The sequence below is a fragment of the Trifolium pratense genome, linkage group LG1 (assembly GCF_020283565.1).
Source record: "Trifolium pratense cultivar HEN17-A07 linkage group LG1, ARS_RC_1.1, whole genome shotgun sequence".
In the NCBI taxonomy this organism is placed as follows: Eukaryota; Viridiplantae; Streptophyta; class Magnoliopsida; order Fabales; family Fabaceae; genus Trifolium; species Trifolium pratense.
Genome location: NC_060059.1, coordinates 18,990,702 through 19,012,887, shown reverse-complemented (window position 1 = coordinate 19,012,887; position 22,186 = coordinate 18,990,702). Strand labels below are relative to the sequence as shown.

General features: G+C 35.4%; 2 protein-coding genes across 4 annotated transcripts; both read left to right on the top strand.

The window, feature by feature from the left end:
- The first annotated feature begins 809 nt into the window (after window positions 1-809).
- Window positions 810-7,782, top strand: LOC123902515 (pre-mRNA-processing factor 17). Of its 2 annotated transcripts, XM_045952273.1 has the most exons (2): window positions 810-2,803; window positions 7,150-7,782. In XM_045952273.1, exons 1-2 carry the CDS (start codon window positions 1,047-1,049, stop codon window positions 7,154-7,156), a joined length of 1,764 nt encoding a protein of 587 aa, XP_045808229.1. In that variant the 5' UTR covers window positions 810-1,046; the 3' UTR covers window positions 7,157-7,782. The 2 variants fall into 2 exon arrangements, with proteins under 2 accessions (XP_045808229.1, XP_045808230.1); XM_045952274.1 differs by lacking the exon at window positions 7,150-7,782 and having other exon boundaries at window positions 852-2,807.
- A 10,453-nt stretch (window positions 7,783-18,235) lies between these two features.
- LOC123902513 (PWWP domain-containing protein 5-like) lies at window positions 18,236-21,817 on the top strand. 2 transcript variants are annotated; one of them, XM_045952272.1, is made up of 3 exons: window positions 18,236-18,374; window positions 18,608-21,121; window positions 21,261-21,817. In XM_045952272.1, the coding sequence occupies exon 2, from the start codon at window positions 18,633-18,635 to the stop codon at window positions 21,111-21,113; it is 2,481 nt and encodes an 826-aa protein (XP_045808228.1). In that variant the 5' UTR covers window positions 18,236-18,374; window positions 18,608-18,632; the 3' UTR covers window positions 21,114-21,121; window positions 21,261-21,817. The 2 variants fall into 2 exon arrangements, with proteins under 2 accessions (XP_045808228.1, XP_045808227.1); XM_045952271.1 differs by having other exon boundaries at window positions 18,243-18,374; window positions 18,582-21,121.
- Window positions 21,818-22,186: the final 369 nt, after the last annotated feature.

Genomic DNA, 22,186 nt, shown 5'->3' with positions numbered 1-22,186 from the left:
CGGTTCAACTACCTAATAATTGTGAAATAACATAAAAGGGCATCCTTAATTCAAATAAAGTTTATAACAAATTTATAGATATTTATAAATTTAAATATGACAAATGCTAACCATAACAGCCCGGGCCTCACACTTCACTGTAATAGGCGCACTGACAATGTACATCACGATGTTCTCCACCACTAGTGGAGTTTTTGTCTTCCGTGAGAATCGAACTGTGTCCAACTTCCATGACCACAAATTTTTACTTTTTATATTTATTGGATAATTAATGTATTTGGTCTTAATTATAAACCAAATGCATATTATATATCCAATGAATCTAAAAAGTAAAAATTGGTGGTCTTGAAAGTTGGACGAGCAAGCTACTGTAGGTCGGCATCATTGCTTAAGCTTTACTCATCGGAGCTCTGGGTTATAGTGGAGGAGAATGTGGCTTTAGTTACGGGCTTACGACGAACGAAGTTTTGGTGCCGGATTTGAGGCAAAAGGCAACGAGTCTGAGCCGGTTATTTGGCGTGGTGGGTCAGATATCCGACCGGTCGTTAGTGTTTTTTTATAAGCAATATTAGCCATTAGTATTACAATGTTATGTTAGTTTTTTTCTCCTTTGCCAAAACTTGAACACCGAACCTCCTGCTCATTCACCCTTAGCTCAACTAGCTTAATCAGCTGAGCTACCAATCCCACCCCGGTCGGTCGTTGGTGTTGATGGCGGCTATGACCTGCTCCATTAAAATTTTGATGCAAAAATAGATTTGATTTGATGCAGCATCCACATATTAAAATTTTGCACTCTCACCTCATCCAACGTTTCTAAAAAAATTGTCCACCATTTGTTTCACTTGTCCACCGAAGCACTATCTATATTTCCCTGAATCGTACTAGGTTTTTCTTTTCCCCCTAAATCCCTGATTTTTGATTCATCCCCTTTCTCCTTCTCACTATACGTACTTCACTCATATTCTGCAATTCCACTTTTTCTTTCTTTCTCTTCTTCAATTAACACATTAACCACCACACTCACACATTCACATTCTCCAAAAATGGATCTCCTCAACCAATACTCCGATCCAGATTCATCCGACGACGAAAACCCTAACTCAACCGACCACCACGATTCCTCCCCACCTCGCCTCCTTCCTTCCCGTTCCGCCGCCCCCAAAGTCGACGACACCATGCTCGCCCTCTCCGTCGCCGACCCTAAAACCCTCTCTAAACCCATCGACCCAACTCAACACGCCGTCGGCTATAACCCTACCTACGACCAGCTCTGGGCTCCCATTCAAGGTCCATCTCATCCTTACGCTAAAGACGGTTTAGCACAAGGTATGCGTAATCATAAGCTAGGGTTTGTTGAAGATGCTAACATTGAACCTTTTCTATTCGATGAACAGCATAACACTTTTCTTAAATTCGGTTATGCTGCGGATCCGTCTGCGTCGAATTATGTTGGTGATTTTGATGCTTTGCAGAAGAATAATGCTGCTTCGGTTTATAATATTCCTCACCGTGAACAGAAGAAGCGGAGAATTGAAGCTGAGAAGAAGAAGGAAGAGAATGGTGATGAAGAAGATGATGATAACAATAATGATGGTGGGGAAGATGGTGTTGAGATTGAAAATCCGGCTTCGGAGGCGTGGTTGTTGAAGAATAAGAAGAGTCCTTGGGCTGGGAAGAAGGAAGGTTTACAAGGAGAGTTAACGGAGGATCAGAAGAAGTATGCGGAAGAGTATGCGAAGAAGAAAGGTGAAGAGAAGAGTGGTTTTGGTGGTGAAAAGGTTGAGGCTGTTAAAGATAAGAGTACTTTTCATGGTAAAGAGGAAAGGGATTATCAAGGTAGGTCTTGGATTGCACCTCCTAAAGATGCTAAAGCGAGTAATGATCATTGTTTTATACCGAAGAGATTGGTTCATACTTGGAGTGGACACACGAAAGGGGTTTCTGCTATTCGGTTTTTCCCTAAGTCTGGTCATTTGATTCTCTCTGCTGGTATGGATACAAAGGTTAAGATTTGGGATGTTTCCAATACTGGAAAATGTATGAGAACTTATATGGGACACTCGAAAGCTGTTAGGGATATTTGTTTCACCAATGATGGAACTAAGTTTTTGAGTGCTGGTTATGATAAGAATATCAAGTATTGGGATACTGAAACGGGGCAAGTCATATCGACATTCTCAACCGGGAAGATCCCTTATGTCGTAAAGCTTAACCCAGATGAAGATAAGCAGAATGTTTTGTTGGCTGGTATGAGCGACAAGAAGATTGTTCAGTGGGATATGAATACTGGACAGATAACTCAAGAGTATGATCAGCATTTGGGGGCTGTGAATACCATTACTTTTGTTGATAACAATAGGAGATTTGTTACTTCCAGTGATGACAAGTCACTTAGGGTATGGGAATATGGTATTCCTGTGGTTATAAAGTATATTAGTGAGCCACACATGCATTCTATGCCATCCATTTCCCTTCACCCCAACGCAAATTGGCTCGCTGCGCAGAGTTTGGACAACCAGATACTTATTTATAGCACAAGGGAGAAGTTTCAACTTAACAAAAAGAAGAGGTTTGCTGGACACATCGTTGCTGGATATGCTTGCCAGGTCAATTTTTCGCCGGATGGACGCTTTGTTATGTCGGGAGATGGTGAGGGTAAGTGTTGGTTCTGGGATTGGAAGAGTTGCAAAGTCTTCAGAACTCTCAAGTGTCATGAAGGTGTTTGCATTGGTGCGGAGTGGCATCCTCTGGAACAGAGCAAAGTAGCAACGTGTGGCTGGGACGGGTTGATAAAGTACTGGTAAGTAAACTTTCGTGCTGTGCCACATATAATTACAGAATTTTATATATGTTGTTCTTTAAGCTTTTCATGTTGTCATAGTTACTCAGTGCATGCCGGTTTTTCTGTTACCATTTTGATAGAATTTTGTGTATGTTATTCAAGCTAATATAGGTCTCTAGTTTATTTTCCTCATAATATATCTTAGTTTCGTTAGATTGTATCAAAGTATAGGGTCACAATTGTCATCATCAGTTAGTTGGTCCGAGAGTCTAGCAGGAGGCTGATAGAAACTGGTACCCAACAGAGAAATTTAATTATAATAATAATAATAGACTTTTATTGATGACAGAATAGAATTACACAAGGAATTTCTTATTTGAGAATCTTGGATCTCTCCCTCCAAGAATTAGAGAGCTTGGTCTCTCCCTACCAATCCTTTATCCAAATAACCGAATGCCCTTTCTTTCCTACAACTTCCCTATTTATTACAGATCATAAAACACACATAATAGAAACTGCACATATAGACATAACTGCTATTATAAAATATAATATTTATTTAATAATAATAGTCTAACAGAGACAAGGGAGGTGTTTGAGTTGAGATCTGTGCAAGTTTTATTTGGTAAAGTCACCTGATTCCTTAGATGATCTGCATATTGGCAATCTCTAGCTTTTAGGAGCATAATCCATGATATCTACAACCCTTTGACACTTGTGTACGTACTGCTTCTTGTCTTCCTTGTTGTTAATTGTGCCAGTCAAAATCGCGTTTTTTATCGTAAAATCGCACGAATTTATGATTTTACTTGCCCTCGGTGATTTAGAGTTCATGCAAAATTGGATTAAGGTGGAGTCGGATATGATCACATTGTTCAATCGTGGAATCTTGTAGTCTGCGCGATTTGTTTTTTCGTGCGATTCTGGGTCAGATTTTGTCTTGTCCTGCGGCGCATGGATGTGGGGTTAAAAACAGTCCATTTTGAAACAACCCGCTTCAGTACACATGCATCAGAAACCGCCAGTTTCTGTGTGCGGGTCAGAAATATTCCTTTCACAAAATGCAGGTGCTATGTAAGCAATACTCCCTCTGTAACACTTTATAAGCAAAAATGGACTTTTTAGGTTCATTGTATATTTAATGTATCTGGTCTATATTATAGATTAAATACATTAAATATACAATAAACCTAAAAAGTACATTTTTGCTTTGCTGCATTATGTCTGATTAAATTGGAATCTAAATATTTCAAAAGGAATGAACAGACCAAGTTTATTTCTAGTTTTTTAAGATTGTTGTGAGCTGTCTTGTTTTGTTTGCGTGGGTAGGTGTGTTTTGGTAATTGGTATCTGTTTTGTCCTTGTTTTTTTCATGTTTTTGTTTCATAGTCTTGTTTTTTCTTCTTGATGCCGGGTTGCTGCTCTGTTACTGCTGTTTTTTTTTCTTTTTCAATTCAAAGTGTTGTTTTGATTGCTATGTGCTTGTAATTGATTACCTCATCAATATATTCATTTGTTAAAAAAAGACAGGTTGCGTATTGCTTGTAGGGAAGATTTTTGGTTATTTTTACCTTTTTAAGAGAATTTTTCATGTATTGAGAGTACATGTATGAGGTGATATCAATTCATGAGGGAAAATATTTACATTGATGAGAGAATGATGAATAAGTGAATCATTGTTTTGTATTGACTTAGGTTATTATAATGAAAAACCACACTCACCAATTAGAGGACATGTATCAGGTGATGAAATTGGTACATGTATCTAATTGAAAAAATATTGGTTTTTAATTTACCCATTCCTTTTGTGAAAATCATACTTGTTGGCACTGGCAGTTCAAGCCATCTTTGTTACTAATTAAAGCAAAGTTGCAATTCATGAACACCAAAACAAAAGATTTAAACACAAATATAATTATATAATATTCCAAGAGATCAGGTTGATCACATATGTCAAAATAACTTGAACCAAAATAAGAATTCAAGTTCAATATACATCAAAGTATTTCAAAATACTTAAACATTCATAAGAAATAACTTAAACCAAAATAAGAACTCAAGTTCAACATACATCGAAGTACTTAAAGACTGAACATAACTTCAAACCGATAAACAACAAAGAAACTCATCCTAACATATTAAAATTCTCAATCACTCCTCATGTTCAACTTTGACGCAAACCATCTTTGGTGGTTTTGTAATTGACCCTTCACAATCCTCAGCATAAACCATGACTGCCGATCCCACACTACCGATACTCCTTTTTCTGGTTGTTTTGCTGCTGGGAGTCTTTTTCATATCTTTCTGAACAACTTCAGTTTTAGTTGAATCACCATACTCAATTAGTGGCACCTGTCAGGTAAACTATCAATAGCAATAATTTAAGTTTTCATTTTTTAAAATTCCAAATTGTTTAACTACCAAACATATACCTCCAATGGTTGATCTTCAAGGACCGTAACAGAATCAAAATAGTCAGCCTCCTCTTCATTGCAAGTCTTATTTGACATATCAAAAACAATAAATATAATTATTATAACTTGTATAGAATTACCACTCATAGAATATGATGGAAGATGATAAAAAATGATAAGAACAAAAACAACGTATTGTCTACTGAGTAAAGCTAAAAATGCATCATTAGGATTGTATGCCATTGTTGTACCGTAGCAAGCAGTGTGTTTGCGTTGAGAGCAATGAAAATCGCAGCAAGCATTGTATGCCATAGCTATTTCGTGCAAACTGTTTTGTTTCTATGCAGAGAAATGCCTTAAGGATGAGAAAATCTAATGAACAACACATCTTTTTTTTTTTTTGGTTTGCAATGAGCTGGGGATCGAACCCAGGACCTATAGCGTACTACCCAAATCCCTCACCACTAGACCAAACCTAGTGGCTTATGAACAACACATCTTTATATCCATAAACATATGAACAAATGTAAGCACCTCTGTCAAAAATATAAAAAGATAAGCACCATTGGCTTTTAAAAAATGAAGAGTATTAATTAATGACCTCTGGGAATATGTGTATGTGTGAGAGCAATGCATAACAGCACATCTTTATAGAGAGAGAAAAGAATAGAAGTATGTAGATGCATTTCATAGAAAAAAGAAAAGGCATTCAAATGTAGTTAACTGCATTTATGACAAATTTTGAGGATCAATACATACATACCATAATGAGCGGATTCCCGCCCTTGATAGAGGTGATTAGGTTTTTCCTTGTTGTAAATTAAAGAAATCAGAAATAAGAAAGATTGAAGGAAAGAGAAAAATTATCATATTTAGTCTGGTCTGATCTGGAGCTGTGATCCCATATTAGTTTAATTTAGTGGTTACTTGCAAAGTTTTTAAATTTTGTTATTCTGGTTTGCTTTAATACTTAATACTTATTTAGATTGTATTTGTTTTGCACATAGTATTAAAATGCATTCAGTAATAAGGATGGATACATTAAACATTATCTTTGTATTAAATAGCTCTTGCACTTTATCAGTTGAGTCTGTGAGTAGAGTTTACATGACAATTTTGTTGTAAAATGTTGTCAAGTTCAACACTGTTAGTATAAAGTTGTTAAACCAATTACAAGAAATAACTCTAGTAAAGATCTTCATTAGGAGGAAAGGCACAATTTCTGATTAGCATGGCCTTTGGCTTGATACATTTGTGATTTTGGGGGGGGAGGGATTAAGAATCCTTCTAAGAGCCCTATAATACTGAAAAATCTTGATAGTTTAATACATATAAAAAATAGAATATGATATAAAATAATTGTGAGTTTGTGACACTTTCCTTATTTAATAATGTATTATGTATGTTATATGATTGCTACTTGGCAAGACACATGTATTATGGTTTGTCATGCACTTCATGATGATACACCATATGATATATATTATGCTATGCCAATATGCCATAAGATAGGATTTCACATATTGGTCATGCGTTGGTTCCTTTCCTGATAAAATTAACAAGGTGCTCCTCTGACAGCTTCCATGCCATTTATCCTTGAGTTTCAAGATTGATATGTTGTCTTCTGCTTGTTTATTGATATATAGTACCATTTTGGCAGTTGTTGCATATTGTTTGATTTTAATAAAATTTTACAAATATCCATATTTATATTCACATAGACACAATTTGTAATCCTTTTTGCTTTCATTCTTTATAAATTTTGCTACCAACACCATTTGACTGCGAGCTTCCACAAATAACCATAATTGTACTCAAACAAATTGTTGCTTTGGACCAAATGTATATATGAGGACATTTAGTCTGTGTTCTAAAACACACACACACTGTCAATTTAAGTTTATAGATATAGATGTTTATTGATGTCAATGTCTTTATGCTGGATTGCAGGGACTAGTTTCTTTTGTTCAACGATGCCTGTTGCTGGACAAGTAGCGAAAGTAGAGTACACAAAACACTACTTGACTACAAAAGCAGTAGCAACATAATGGATTCACCTGTTGATGTGGTGTTCCTTGGCTTAATTTGTCAGTGGCACTAATTGAATATTATCACGAGATCTCTCTTACACTGATCAAGACACTGTCGCCAAGCATTACGTGCTAATTGCACTGTTGTAGTACCATAACAGAGTTTTTTATGATGTTTTTTAGACTTTTGTATAATAGTCATTTAAGTTAGATATTTACCAGTTGGAAAAGTTCCCTGTCATGTTGCAGTTTAATTAAGTTTTGCGATTGGGGTTGTGAATAATTTTGTAGGATTTTTGACAATACATTTATGGGTTGATCAGGGATGATCCTCTGACTATGGCACATTGGTATTTTGGTGATCTTATATGGCGATATCGAAAATCCGCAAAGTACTCCCTCTTTTGATTATTACATTATGCTCCGATTCAGTTGTTAATGCCCCTAGGTATTCACCCCTTACCCCTTTGGTGCCTCTGGCTGTAGTGTGTACCCTACACTTTCTTATAGCATCTTCAATGTCATTTTGTAAGGAATCCATTTTGAGTTTCAACATTATCTAACTAGTGGTCCTATAATATTGTAGCATATTTTTGTAATACACATTTTACTTCAATGATACATAATTATGCAACTTTTAAATAAATTATATTTCTATGCAAAATTATTTAAATGAGCCCATTTAAATAAGCCAATACTTTCTACCAAAAAAAAAGCCAATACTAAATGATAATACAATAGCTTAAATAATGTATTCTTCAATAAGAAGAAAAAATTCTATAAAATACAGTTAGATACCTCTATCAGAGATACTCATGGAGCAACTCTAGTGTTGGTACTTTAAGACAGGACTCCAACATTAAAGGGTATTTATTGAAAATTTCTCAACGCACCCACCCACTTTCTCGCGCACTCCCTAGCGCACCTAAAAAATTCGGAAAATACGTTCCGAACTGTTTTTTAGTGTAAAATTTACACTATAAAAAATTCGGGGAATGTTTTCCGAATTTTTTGGGGAGTGCGGGAGAAAATGGTGGGTGCGTTGAGAAATTTTCGTATTTATTCAAGTTCACTGTTGGAGTACTCCAACATGTCATTATGGTGTTTTCACAAAGTAACATCACTTTGAACATATTTTGTATAAATTACTAATATAATTTTTACGGTTCTGATTTTGTAGAACCATTCCTATTTAATTTATTTTTACCATTTTTTTTTTACTTTGAAACTTTATATTTTCTATAAATTGTGTTCATTTAAAAAAAATAAAAAAATTACACTCAATTTTACTCTTACAATCTCATCTCTTTATTTTTTATTTTGTACAATTTTTCTCTCATAATTTTAACTTTCACAATTTTTCATCTCATCACTTCAAAATTACTTTTGTTTATGTCAAATGGTTCCCAATCAATATAATTATCTACGACTTATGTTGAATTTTATGCAAAATTACCAACATCTTACTTTCTCAAAATTCTCAATTTTTGTCACCACCAACAAATCTACCATATTTTTCATCGTCATCAACCAACAAATCTCTGATGGATGCGTTTTAGTTCTAGTTTTTTTATACGAATAAAATATTAATACGATGTAAAATTGTGAGATCCAATATGAGTTTCTTAAAGTTGTATCATTGGAGTAAAAAAAGAACGAGTAACTTCAAGATTACGTGATTAGGACCTACAAAATACCATTTATAGAGTTTTACCATTATAAGTATTCTTACTTAGTAACACAAGTAAACACCAATGAACAAAAAGAATGATTGTACTCCCTCCGGTCCTTATTATAGGGAACACTTTGGAGAAAAAAATTTGGTCCTTTTTATAAGAAACTTTGATCAATTTTCAAATGTTCTAAATGTTCAATTTCACTTATGCCCTTATTTATTATGAAAGAGAATTTAAAAATAAGTAAGTTAGTTGAATAAAAAGTAATTAAATAAGGGTAAACATGAAATAAATTTAAATTTATAAGAATATTAAATGAAAATAACTATGTTAAATGTGTTTTCTTGGTCTGTGTGATTTTTTTAAAGTGTTCCTTATAAAAAGGACCGGAGGGAGTATTTAATTAACTATTTACCAATAGCATAACAATTAATCAATTAATTAACATATGTATCAGTGAGAAGGATTTAGCTTTCTTTTCCTCACAAATCCTTTCATCTCATCAACTCTCTTCTCTCCTTCATTTAATATTTAATAGCATTTTTACAATAAGATTTCTTCTTTTCGCGCCCCCTGAATCTACCATAGTGTTATAAATATTGAAAGAGTTCTACAATAGTTGCTTTCAATATTCATCACCTTTGATTCTGCCAACTTTTTAACTAGGTATCCTGATACACCTGGTGAATGACTCTCACCCTTGCCACCTCCTCCTTGAAGTGGAAGAAATAGTCACAAGAAAGGGGGGGTTTGAATTGTGACCCTTTTTAAAATTTAATCCTGCACTACAGAATTGATCTCAAGTGTATACTTGGATAAATGTTAGTTAAATATAAAACAGCTTGTTCAGAGAATGTTCTCTGCTGTGTTCGGAGAACGTTCTCTGCTATGTTTGGAGAATGTTCTCTGCTGTGTGAGAATTCAAAGTGAATGTAAATTAAGTGGTTTGTGTGATGTGTGTTTACAGAAAATAAATAGTTAAAGGTAAGAGAGATTCACACACAAAATTTATACTGGTTCACCCGAATCCTGGGCTAGTCCAGTCCCCACGCCTGTGAGTTTTCCACTATAATCTAGATCCAGATTACAGAAACTTCCCTTTGATCTAAGCCCAGATCAAAGACCCTTTATGATCTAAAACCAAGATCACAAAGTATCCAGCTATATCCAGCTGATCTACCTTTACAAGGTAACCTCAATCAATTATACCCAATTGACTTGAGAAAATCCAAATGATTTATGAATGGTTTCTTGGATCTAAGCTTTTAATCACACCTAACCGGTTGTGAAGCTTACAAATGAATTACACTCAAAATACTCATGAAATATAGATCCTATTTTTCTAGAGAGCTTGGAGTATGAGTGAAAAAGAAGAGACAAAGATACAACCACTTAAAAGTGAGTTGTGTAGCAAAGTGGTCTCTTGAGATATTTGCTTTGTTGAAACTCAAAGGTTAGTTTGAGAAGCAAATAAAAACACCCAATATACCAGAAGTATATATGAGAATGAAGATCTTTGAGTGTAGAAGAGTTTTATGACTTGTAGACAAAAACAAGTGTTTGATGATTTGTAGCTTGAACTCTTGCTCTTCTTGTGCAACCAACCATGCTATTTATAGATGGAGATGTCCCTCTGTAGTTTGAACATCAATTATAACCGTTGAGATTATAGAAATAGCTGTTGTGAGAGAAACAAAACAGTCCATGTGAATCTGTCCTTTAGATGCTTCAGGAGATTATTCTTCCGATGGTCTCTGACTGTCACATTGTACTTGATGGCAGAAATATTCTTTAGCCAACTGTCAATGAGTTGTTTCTGAGTATATATCCGTTGCAAACATATTCCCCATGTGTGGAAATCAGATTGGGATGCCTTTGAATAAGATTGCCACATAAGTGCAAAAATCTGGGAGATCATTCTTCCGATGGTCTCTGACTGTGACATAGTACTAGATGACAGAGATATTCGTTTTGCCAACTGTAAATGAGTTGTTTCTGACATATATCCGTTGCAAATATATTCCCCATGTGTGGAAATAAGATTGGGATGCTTTGGATAAGATTGCCACATGAGTGCAAAAATCTGGGAGACCATTCTCCAGAATTCTGGAGATCATTCTCTGTACTGGTGTAGATAATCCCCATGTGCTTAAAGAGCTGTTGCAAGTTGTCAAACAGCTGTAAACACTCAATAAAGGCATATAGTAGCAACTGTTCACTTGTCCTTCAAAGGACACATGAATAGTAAAGGAATTATTCTTTTATGGAAGAATGTAGCCACCCTTGTCATACTCTTGTACTTGGATCAGTATTGAAGCTTCTTTGCAAGCTGTATGTACTCTTTGTTGCTGCATTTTCATTGGTCTAAATAACAGCTCCAGTTGTCCATGAGGGAATCATAAACCTTGGCAAGAGATATGTTCATGTAACTCCTTGAATATGACAACAAGAGAATGTTCTCTAGTCATAATTCATTCGTTGCCTTATATGATTTATTCCACTGCTATGATCCTTGGAATAACTCTCATATAAAAGTTCATTCTTGTCTTGTACCAAGTTGACTTATGAAAAGTGATTATCCTTGAACACGCAAACTTGGGAGACCGTTCTGAAAACGTTCTACTGACTTATAAATAATTCAACCTTTGAAATGATTTCTTCTTCAAAGTTGATTCTTGTAATTGTGCTGAACTGATATGAATGCTCTTGAGGAAAATAAACATGTTCATGATGAGAACATTGTTTCATAAGAGTTGATAATATTTCTTTTCTTTATGAGAAGATAATATCTTCTTTGGTCAATCAACTTTGAATTCTTTTGTTGTTGCAAACTTCCCATAATTCCTCTTTGAAGTTTTGCACACATTGGTATTTGTTCAATGAGTATCTTTAAGATTATTTAGTGGAGGCGTGAGTGTACTCATCATTGAGAATGATTGAACTTTTATGCATTGTGCATAAGCTCTTTTGAAAACATCGTGGAAGATTATTCTCAAACATTGTCATCTTGACAAGCTTTGGTAGGATGATACTTTGAGTAGCTTTTGACGATCTTTCGTACATGTATCATTCCTTTTGACATTAATTGCAATTGTAATTCTTCAAAGCATGTAGTACAAAACTCAATGTAAGTTTTGTCACACAACATCAAATATATTCTTTTGTAGCTTGTGATGCGGGTTTTTCCATCTTGATTCTTCAACTACGATCCTCTTAATCTTCCTTAAATATTTAATTCCCATTGTAAACCTTGTGGTGAAGATGAAGACTATTAACCATGAAGTTCACTTTCTTGCTTGAACGTTCAATGAATCCTCGTATGATTCAAACAACAGTCTTTAAAAATCTTCATGAAGCTTGTGATACTATTGTTGTAATTATCTGATGATACTCCAATTCTTTCATTATTTGAGTATATAAAATGCACTTGTTGATGTGAGTGGCATCTAGCTCGTCCACTTTTATCATTATCTGTCTTTAAACAAAAACTCAAGTGCAACCATCAGTAGATCACCATTCATAAAACTTAACATTTATTCCATAAGGTTTGTTGTCATTAAAACACATATCAAAAAGGATTTTGCTTCAACACTCCTTTTTTACTTTTTTTTTTTAAAAAAAATTCTAGATCCTCCAACATTAGCACTACTTGTTAATCCTTTTCTTTTTATTTTAATTTTTTTGAAATTTGGATGTTCATCTTTTAAAATAAACCACTTCTTATTTTAGGATATGCCATCAATTCCCCAAGCGATGTAGTAAACATCCCGTTTTCTAAAAACTAAATAAATGGGTTGATCTCCTGCAGCTTCGTTCCCAAACATTTTTTTTACAAAAACCAAATATCTGCGTACTTTAGGAAATGTACGGAACTCTACATTAGCATTTACTATCCCCAAATATTCTATGATTTTCTGAATAAAGGTTTGATATCCGTCTCTACTCTCGCTTTCCACATCAAATGGCAAGTCACCTGCATTTTCCGCCATGAAAATAGCCGTCGAAGAAACATTGTCACTGTAATAAAATAAAACCCTAGTTTTACTAGATCTACATTTGCGACGTGGTGTTTTTTACTGCCCTTTATCTTATACATACATTAATACATACATCTAGGCATGACAATGGGGCGGGGCGGGGACGGATTTTGCCCTCCCCAAACCCAAACCCATTCCAATTCCAAACGGGGATAAAAAATTTAACTCAAAACCCATACCCAACAGGGATCGGGTATCCTTGACGGGTTCGGGTATCCCCGTTATACCTCTTCCCACATGAATTTTGATTGTATTTTAGTATTTTTTTTAATAAATAAAAAGTTAAAAGTCCAAAATTATTTTGTTTAAACAATATTTTCATAAATAAAGAAAAGAAATAGAGAAAACAGTTTATCTATTACTCAAATTAAAAATTAAAAATAAACATATTAATATAATTTAAGATAATGTTTAAGGTTTTTTAATTTAATATAATCGGAACGGGTTCGGGGTGGGTATCAATGTCGCCATTACCCGCCCCAACCCCGTCTTTTGAAATCGGGGAAAACCCGAACTCAAAACCCAGTCAACTCGGGTTTTCCCCGTCAAAGCGGGTAAGGTTTGGGTGGGTACCCGTGGGTATTGGTTTTATTGTCATGCCTACGTACATCTATCTAATACTATTAGTAACAGTAATATTTTCTTTTTTATTAAAGCAAACTGATTCACTAATCAAACGGTTGAGCGCGTGTAGTGATGATGACATTTTCACAAACCGTAGTCAAATCAACAAAATATGCCACGTTGGACGCAACCTGAGACTATTGCCAAGTCCTCTCACCATGCCTCCCCTATATATGTTTGATATGCTACTTTCAAATTTGTAGAAAGGAAAAAAAGCCCGCTGAATTTAAGCATGTCAATAAGCGGAGGAAAAGAAACTAACAATGATTCCCTTAGTAACGACGAGCGAACCGGGACAAGCTCACCACGAGAATCGGTCGCCCTCAGCGTTCGAATTGTAGTCTTGTTTAGTTGTTTAACTTGGATTGACGAATATTTTGTGGTAATTGAAGGTTGGATTAAATTGAAAAAAATCGATAAAACAAAAATAATTTTTGAGAAGATGCTAGAGAAATGGAAGCGTACGCCAAAGAAATGCCCAGTATCAATGAAGGTTAATGCAAACAACAGGGTGATAATGAAGACATATAAACTTGATTCTCGAGTACCCAAATAACGATAGTATGCTTGTTGAGCCCAAAATTTATTTTCACTTACTCAGAGTATACTCTTTTGTTTATGATAAAAATAGTAAATTTCACGGAATTTAGAGAAATATGTTTCATTGTTTAGAATAGTTGTTTGATTGTGACACTTTGATTCTAACATTTTCTTTTAATTTTGGTTTGTGATATAGGTTATTTCCTATTATAATTTTTCTGATATCATCATAGCAAGTTGTCCACATGTACAATGTCACGTCATCAGTGAGCATGACACATAAGCAAGAGTTTGACCAAATTGAGGTGGGGGACTAGAACTAACAAAAAACTAAAATAGGGGATCAAAAGTGCTTGAGTTTTAAAATAGGGGATCAAAAGTTCAGGTTTTTCAAAATAGGGGGATCAAAACTGCATTAAAGCCTAAACATTAATTGTTACTATTGTGTAGTAATATGAATATTATATTATTTATATTTATTTTATCGCTACCTATTTATTGACCGCCTAAGCGTATGATTTACAATTTTTTTTTTATTCGTGGTGGTGAAGACAATGTCAGTTCAAGATACCTTTCGACAAAGCTGAATACAATTACTCGTTCTCTTTTCTCTAAAGATGACAACTTGATTTTCGAGTACCTAAATAGCGATAATATGCTTGTTGAGCCTAAAATGTGTTTTCACTTATAATATTCTCCTTTGTTTATGACATTGTTTAGAATAGTTAGTTTCTTTTAATTTAAAGAAAAATATTCAATTGAATGTCACATAAGCAAACTCTTTAATTGAATGACACCTAAGTAATTTCTATTGATAATACATGAAAGAGCTTCGTGAGAATCTCCTAATCTATATATATAAATCCTAGATAGTTATCCAATTGACTATCTAAACCCTAATCCACATCACTCACTTAAACCAATGAAAACCTTTCATTTAGCTACATTATCCACTTATATTAATTAAATTAATGAGTGGTACTAATTGTTATTATTATTATTATTATTATTATTATTATTATTATTATTATTTTGAGTTACTATTCATTTTAATTTTTTTTAATTTTATTATTTTGTGTATTTTATTATTTTTGGTTCAAAATAGTTAATGTTTTTGCTAATAATCAATTTACTACCTATACAAATAATTTTTTGACGTTATAGTATAAAACAACGCATAAGACCCGTGCATCGCACGGGTAATCGTCTAGAGATAGAGATATAAATTTTTCAATCAACGACATGTAAAGATGTATTTAAATTATGAACTTTTTGTGATGCCTACCATACTCCGTCAATTTTAAACAATACATTTACCTTTTGTTTCAATTGTGCAAACTTTTAAAATTCAAATCAGGTTAATTTGGTTTTATTTTGTTGAATTTATATAATTTATTATGTAACAAAAAAAAATCAGCTTAAAGAATTTCAACTTTACTTTCTTTGCAACCTGCACTTAATACTAATCTGACCACCGCTTGAATTAACATGTAATAAAATAATCTCAATTAATTTTAATATTATTTGTCTTTTTATGGTGATTTAGTGTTACAATATTATTTGTATAATCTTTGTACTTGACACCCCATTTTTTTTTGTATTAATCCATTGATTCACAGTAAAAAATGTCGGTAAACTAAAATTTGATTACAAATTAAATAGAGTTCTGCAAAAAATTATTACTTCTTTTTACGATTATTATTATATATATATATATATATATATATATATATATATTTTTTTTTTTTTGAAGAAGCTAAAATGATATATATATTAACACAAACAGTCTCCCCAGCACAAGACGTACCGAGGTAGACTATAAAAATACAAGAGAGTCAGAGAGAAACAAATCAAAGTAAAATCATACAAGGCCCAAACACAACAGTGGACTAGACCACCAGCTATGATGGTTTAAAGCTAACGTGATGTTCGTCGTCTTCAACCACCTAAAAGAGAAGAGCTTGATCTTGTCCAATAAAGTATGAGGTGTGTCCGATGAGCCTTTGAACAATCGATGATTTCTCTCTGTCCATATCACCCAAGCACAAGCGAGCCAAACAAGCTGCAGAAAAGACCGTCTCGCTCGAGAACCACCCAATGATGCCGTAAACTGAACAAAATGATCACGCAGAGAAGTGGAATCCACCAAGGAAATGCCAATCCATGCACGAACTAAATCCCAAAGCGATCCAGCAGTACTACATGATAGAAATAAGTGATGAGCCGACTCAGCCGCTCCACATCCAAGAACACAAGTGGCAACCGTAGGAGACAAAACGCCACGAGTAACCAAGTTTGCTCTCGTGGGCAACCTGTCCCTCAATAAACGCCACGCAAAGATGGAAACCTTCAAAGAAACCTGAGAATGCCAAATAAGGTTATCCGCATCATCCAAAGTAACTGAATCCTGAGACGTCAGAAGCTGATAAACTCCCCTGACCGTGTAACCTGTGTCAGGGTCAAGGCTCCACTGCCACCTGTCAATAACCTGATCCTGCAAAGAAATGTCAAGAAGTAAAGACTGACACTCCCCCAACATCTCCTCCTCCCACACCCACAAATAGGCATGGCAATGGGTACCCGCGGGTACGGTTTTTACCTTCCCCGTTCCCCATACCCGAATCATTGATAAATACCCGTTCCCCGCCCATTACCCGACGGGGATGAAAAATTGAACCCAATCCCCGTCCCAAATGGGTTCGAGTATACCCAAATGGGTTCGGGTATCCCCGAACCTTGCCCTGCCCTACTGAACCTTACCCGAACCCAAAATTTTCCCGAACACTGACATACATACAATACAAAAAATTTTAAATAATAAAGTACAAACCAAAATTTCAATGGATTAAACATACAAATGAAATGATATTCCAAAATATCAAACCAAAATTATCAAAACCATAAAATAGTACCGGTACAAACCAATATTCCAAAATACCGTCAAAACAACCACATAACCAAGAATGTTCTACATCATGGTTCACTGAAATTGCTAAAAAAACAAATAACTAAGAACCATTGTTCATTAAAAATCCTAACTCAAGTAGATAAATTATATGATCTGTGACATTATAAATAAATAAATAGGGGTAATATAGTAATTTTATATAAACGGGCGGGTTCGGGGACGGGTTCGGGGTGGGTACCAATATCTCCGTTACCCGCCCCATCCCCATGTTTTGAAATCGGGGAAAACCCAAACCCGAACCCAAACCCAGTCAAATCGGTTTTTCCCCGTCAAACTCGGGGTGGGTTCGGGCGGGTACCCGCGGGTACGGGTTCTGTTGCCATGCCTACCCACAAACGCCTCCGCCACTCCCACGCCCCCCCATCTGCCCCCCAACCTAAAGCAAACATCTCTGCGACCGAACGAGATTTGGTCGTGGTCAACTCAAAAAGGCGCCCAAACCGCTCCCTCAACGAAATCCCATCCAACCACGGATCGATCCAGAAGAGAGTATCAGAGCCATCCCCCACCCTCCTCGAAACATGCTCCCTAAACCAACTGCCTCCTGGCTCACCTACACCCTCCCTAATACGCACTAACTCCCTCCACCACACCGACCCCCTCTGACCGCCCGCCCGAAGACTACCTCCATCAAGCCCATACCTAGCTACCAGTACTCTAAACCACAACCCCTCTCTATCCACTAGCATCCTCCAACACCACTTCCCCAACAACGCTATGTTGAACTCACGCAACTGTCTAACCCCCAAACCTCCATACTCCTTACGCAAACAAACAGATTTCCAGCTAACCCAAGAGATTTTCCTAGTATCCTCACAACCCCCCAAAAAAATTTAATGAAAAGAGATTCAATAGAGGAAATAATACCTGAGGGAGCTTTGAAGAAAGAAAGGGCGTAGACAAGTAAAGAAGTCAAGACAGACTAATTATTACTTGAATCCAGTATTGTGGTTTTTTTTGACGCAAATATATATATCTATATATATATATATATATAATTACACATGAGTGAAAGACCGCTAATTATTACTTGAATCCAGTATTGTGGTTTTTGTATTTGACAACTTTAATTTTCTTTGCCCTTTGTTCAAAAAAAATTTCATTGTCCCCAAAAAAAAAACTTTAATTTTCTTTTTTAGTCGATAAAAGAAAAAATAATTTACTTTTCATTTTAATTTTGTTGAAAAATTATGTCTCCAAATAACACGCCATAAAATGATAGGAATCTAATCTCTCTTCAATTTTCGAAAACAAATCTAATCAAATTAAACGCAAACTCAACAAGACATGATCTAACCTGGTACTAAATTCTCCCTTTTTCTTGGAACTTTTTCTCTTTAGATTTTCTTCTACTCTTATCAAAATTTCAATCTTTATTTACAATCTATGTCAACCCTAACTCTATTTTATGCACTTTCCCTAAATTTATTTCTAGTTTTGTGCTACGTTTAGGGTTAAAAAGATAGTTTTTTTGGGTAGTTACTAATTATGAACATGTTAAACACAGATTTTGAAGTTGTATTATACTTGTAGAGTTTCAGAATCATTGATTACCCTTATGGGCATGGCTAGTCAAAGTGAAACCCTAGAAGGGTCTATAGAGGTGGAGGGATCTTTGATTGGGGATGGTAATGGGAAGGACTTATTGGGTTGTTCTGATTTGCGTATAGATGGTGTTTGTGGTAATGCTGAGCTGAATGATGATGTGGGTTTTGATGGGTCAATTGAGGAGGGTAAAGATGTGAATCCTACTATTGGGTTTGAGGGTTCTCGAGTTGTGTTGTCGTTAGAAGGTAAGAGTGAGAATGGGGTTGTTGAGTTGGGTGGAAGTGATGTAACCTTGAAAACATCCGATGAGAGGAAGGAAGTGAATGAAATATTGGAGAAAGAAGTGCTGAGTGATGATGATATTCGGGTTGAATCAGATGTTAGGCAAAGTGTGGAAGGGAAAGCTTGTGTTTCTGAGAAGATTGATTCACAAAAAGAGAAGGAAATTGAAGATGAAGAATTTAATGATGATGAACAGGTAAAAACAAACGATGGGAAAGTTGTGAAGTATGGCTCTATGAAGAGTTCAGGAAAAAGTTATCAGGTAAGTTATCAACTGCCAACAGCAAAAAAAGGGAAGTTTTCTGTGAATGATCTGGTTTGGGGCAAGGTGAGAAGCCATCCATGGTGGCCGGGACAGATATTTGATCCCTCAGATTCATCTGCGCAGGCAATGAAGCATTTTAAAAAGAATTGTTATTTGGTAGCATATTACGGGGATGGAACGTTTGCTTGGAATGAAGCATCGAAGCTGAAGTCGTTTATGACACATTTCTCTCATATTGATAAGCAGAAAAATTCGGAAGCATTCCAGAGTGCTGTGGATTCTGCTTTGGGTGAAGTCAAAAGACGAGTAGAATTTGGCTTGGTGTGTTCTTGCGTACCTAAAGATACTTATGACAAGATTAAACTCCAGACGATTGAAAACTGTGGGATTCAACAAGAGCCAAGTTTTGTACATAGAGTCGATGAATCTTTAAACGTTAGCTCCTTTTCACCTGAGAATCTTATGGAGTACTTGAGAGATTTATCCAAGTGTCCAACTGGAGGCTTTGATCGATTGGAGCTTTTAATAGCTAAGGCTCAGTTGCTTGCATTCTATCGTTTAAAGGGTTACTCTCACCTGCCTGAATTCCAATATTCCAGAGGTTTGGACGACACCGGCACCTCAATTAATGATAATGATAAAACATTGAGTGAAATTAATGAGCACACAATTCATGCGAGTAAAATTGGTGATCAAAGTGGTACTGGAGATTCGAAAGCCACAAACCGATCATGTCGCAAGCGTAAACATAACCTAAAGGTTTGTGATACAGCAAAAAAGAAAAGCTTGTTAGAACCAGCAAACGGGACTCCAGATTCTACCCATGGTGATTATCAGAATGATGACGAGGCCATTGCTAATCTGATTTCCCCTGTCTTTTCCAAGAAACGAAAGACTATTGATCATCATTATGCTGATGTTTCAAGGGTGAAAGGTAGAAGAAAAACTGTTTCCCTTGAAAAAAGTTCAAACACCACAAAACCATCATTTAAAATTGGTGAATGTCTCCGCAGGGTTGCTAGCCAACTTACTGGACCGCCCTCTAAGTTCAAATATTCTGGAGACAGATCTCAGAAGGCAGATGGAAATGCAGATAGTTTTTCAAGAAACAAATCTGATTCCTTCTCCCCTAATCTTGAAGAGACTCGGAAGTCGAGCTTGACTTTTCCTACAGAGTTTTCATCTCTAGATGATTTGCTATCTTTACTTCGAGGGGTAGCACAAGAACCACGGGGAGACTATAGTTTCTCGAATGTTATAGTGAGTTTTTTCTCTGATTTCAGGAATTCAATCATTTCAGTTGATGATTCTAAGAAAGAAAGCTTACCTACAACTAAAGTTGGTACTAAAAGGAAGAAACAACCCATAGGTGGATCTCCTGAAACATTTGACTTTGATGACCTGAATGACACATATTATAAAGAGACGGTCATACGGAATGGTTCTGAACAACAATCACAGAGAAGCAGCAAACTAGACTATCAGCATGTTCTTCCGGAGCCAGAAAAACCTGTTCATGTTTATACCCGCAGGACCTATTCCAAGAAACAACATTTTGATAGCAATCATGCTGAGGTTTCTGAAAAACCTGCTGGATATGTAGATGACAAATCCCCGGCTGAACTTGTTTTGAACTTTGCTGAGTTGGATTCTGTTCCCTCAGAAACAAGTCTAAATAATATTTTTAAGCATTTTGGACCTCTAAAGGAATCTCAAACAGAAATTGATCGAGGAAGCATGCGGGCAAGAGTGGTTTTCAAGAAGTGTTCCGATGCGGAGGTTGCTTTCAGTAGTGCTAAACAGTTCAACATATTTGGACGAAGTCTTGTAGATTACCAGCTTAACTACTCACCAAGTGCATTGTTCAAAGCTTCATCTTTTGCCACAACGCAGGACCAAGAATTGCATCTTGATATTTCCAACGTTGAGCTTAATATAGTCTAAATCATTTGGTAAATAACTTTTAACTTCCATATTCATTAATTTGCGATTGAATTCTTTGATATGTGCACTTATTATGGTTGATGTGATAGTAGTACATCCCGTGCCATGCTTTTGTTCTGGTGGCTGATGGAATTATTTCCTTTCTAGGTCATGAATATTTTAGTGCCAATATTGTTCTTAAGGAAGCATGTTGGTGACCGCAATCCTGAAGTACCAGAAGAAGATCTGGAGGATGTAAACCCCTACATTTTTCAATCTGACCAAAACAAAATGAAACAAGTATCCAGCAACAATATGAGACTACTAAAGAAAGAATTTTGGAATAAAACAAGGTATTGGTATTTGGTATCATTAAAGCCAAGAATCGCATTAATTAAATTTGATTCCTTGTTGATTCATCTGGTCATCTATTATTCTGTATAGATTTTCTTTTGGTAGTAAGATGCACTATGTTACTGCTTCTTAGTTAGCCATACTTTTCCTAGTTTCCTGCTGCTTGTAGTTATACCATTTATAGATTCCTTGTGAACTCTTTAATTTGTATCTATCCTTTTACTTTAGAGGGATAGAGGTTAACACTATCCATATGGGTTAGGGTTACTAACTTACTATGCTTCAGAAATTTGATGGCCATAAAGTCAACAGATTTTTGTATACTACTTATTGTAGTTAAATGTAAAAGTAGATGCTACCCTTTCCATACAGGCTAAATTTTTGTTACCTTTTCTTTCTCGGCCGTGTTTTTAAAGAACCCGTTTTAAAAAATAATATACTCTGCTTGGCTGCTTCTAAGCTTGCGATATGACTACAAACTCTTTTGATGTTCAGTAAGATCATCCATATTAATGGCATTTTGTATGGTAAATTGTTGTCTGCATGTTAAAGTTTCATTTTTTTTTTCATTCTAAATGGTCATTGATGATAGCAAAACTCGCGAGCCTGAGTTCTTATAAATATACAACCTGAAACATTACAAATCATTATAAAACCATTAATATAGCATAGCTCTTTTTCTAAATGGTCATTGATGATCTAAAAATGCGTGATCCTGAGTTCTTAAATATACAACCTGA

What these genes read in the sequence shown, in the direction of transcription:
- LOC123902515 (XM_045952273.1), top strand. Translation starts at nt 1,047, where the DNA reads ATGGATCTCCTCAACCAATACTCCGATCCAGATTCATCCGACGACGAA.
- LOC123902513 (XM_045952272.1), top strand. Translation starts at nt 18,633, where the DNA reads ATGGGCATGGCTAGTCAAAGTGAAACCCTAGAAGGGTCTATAGAGGTG.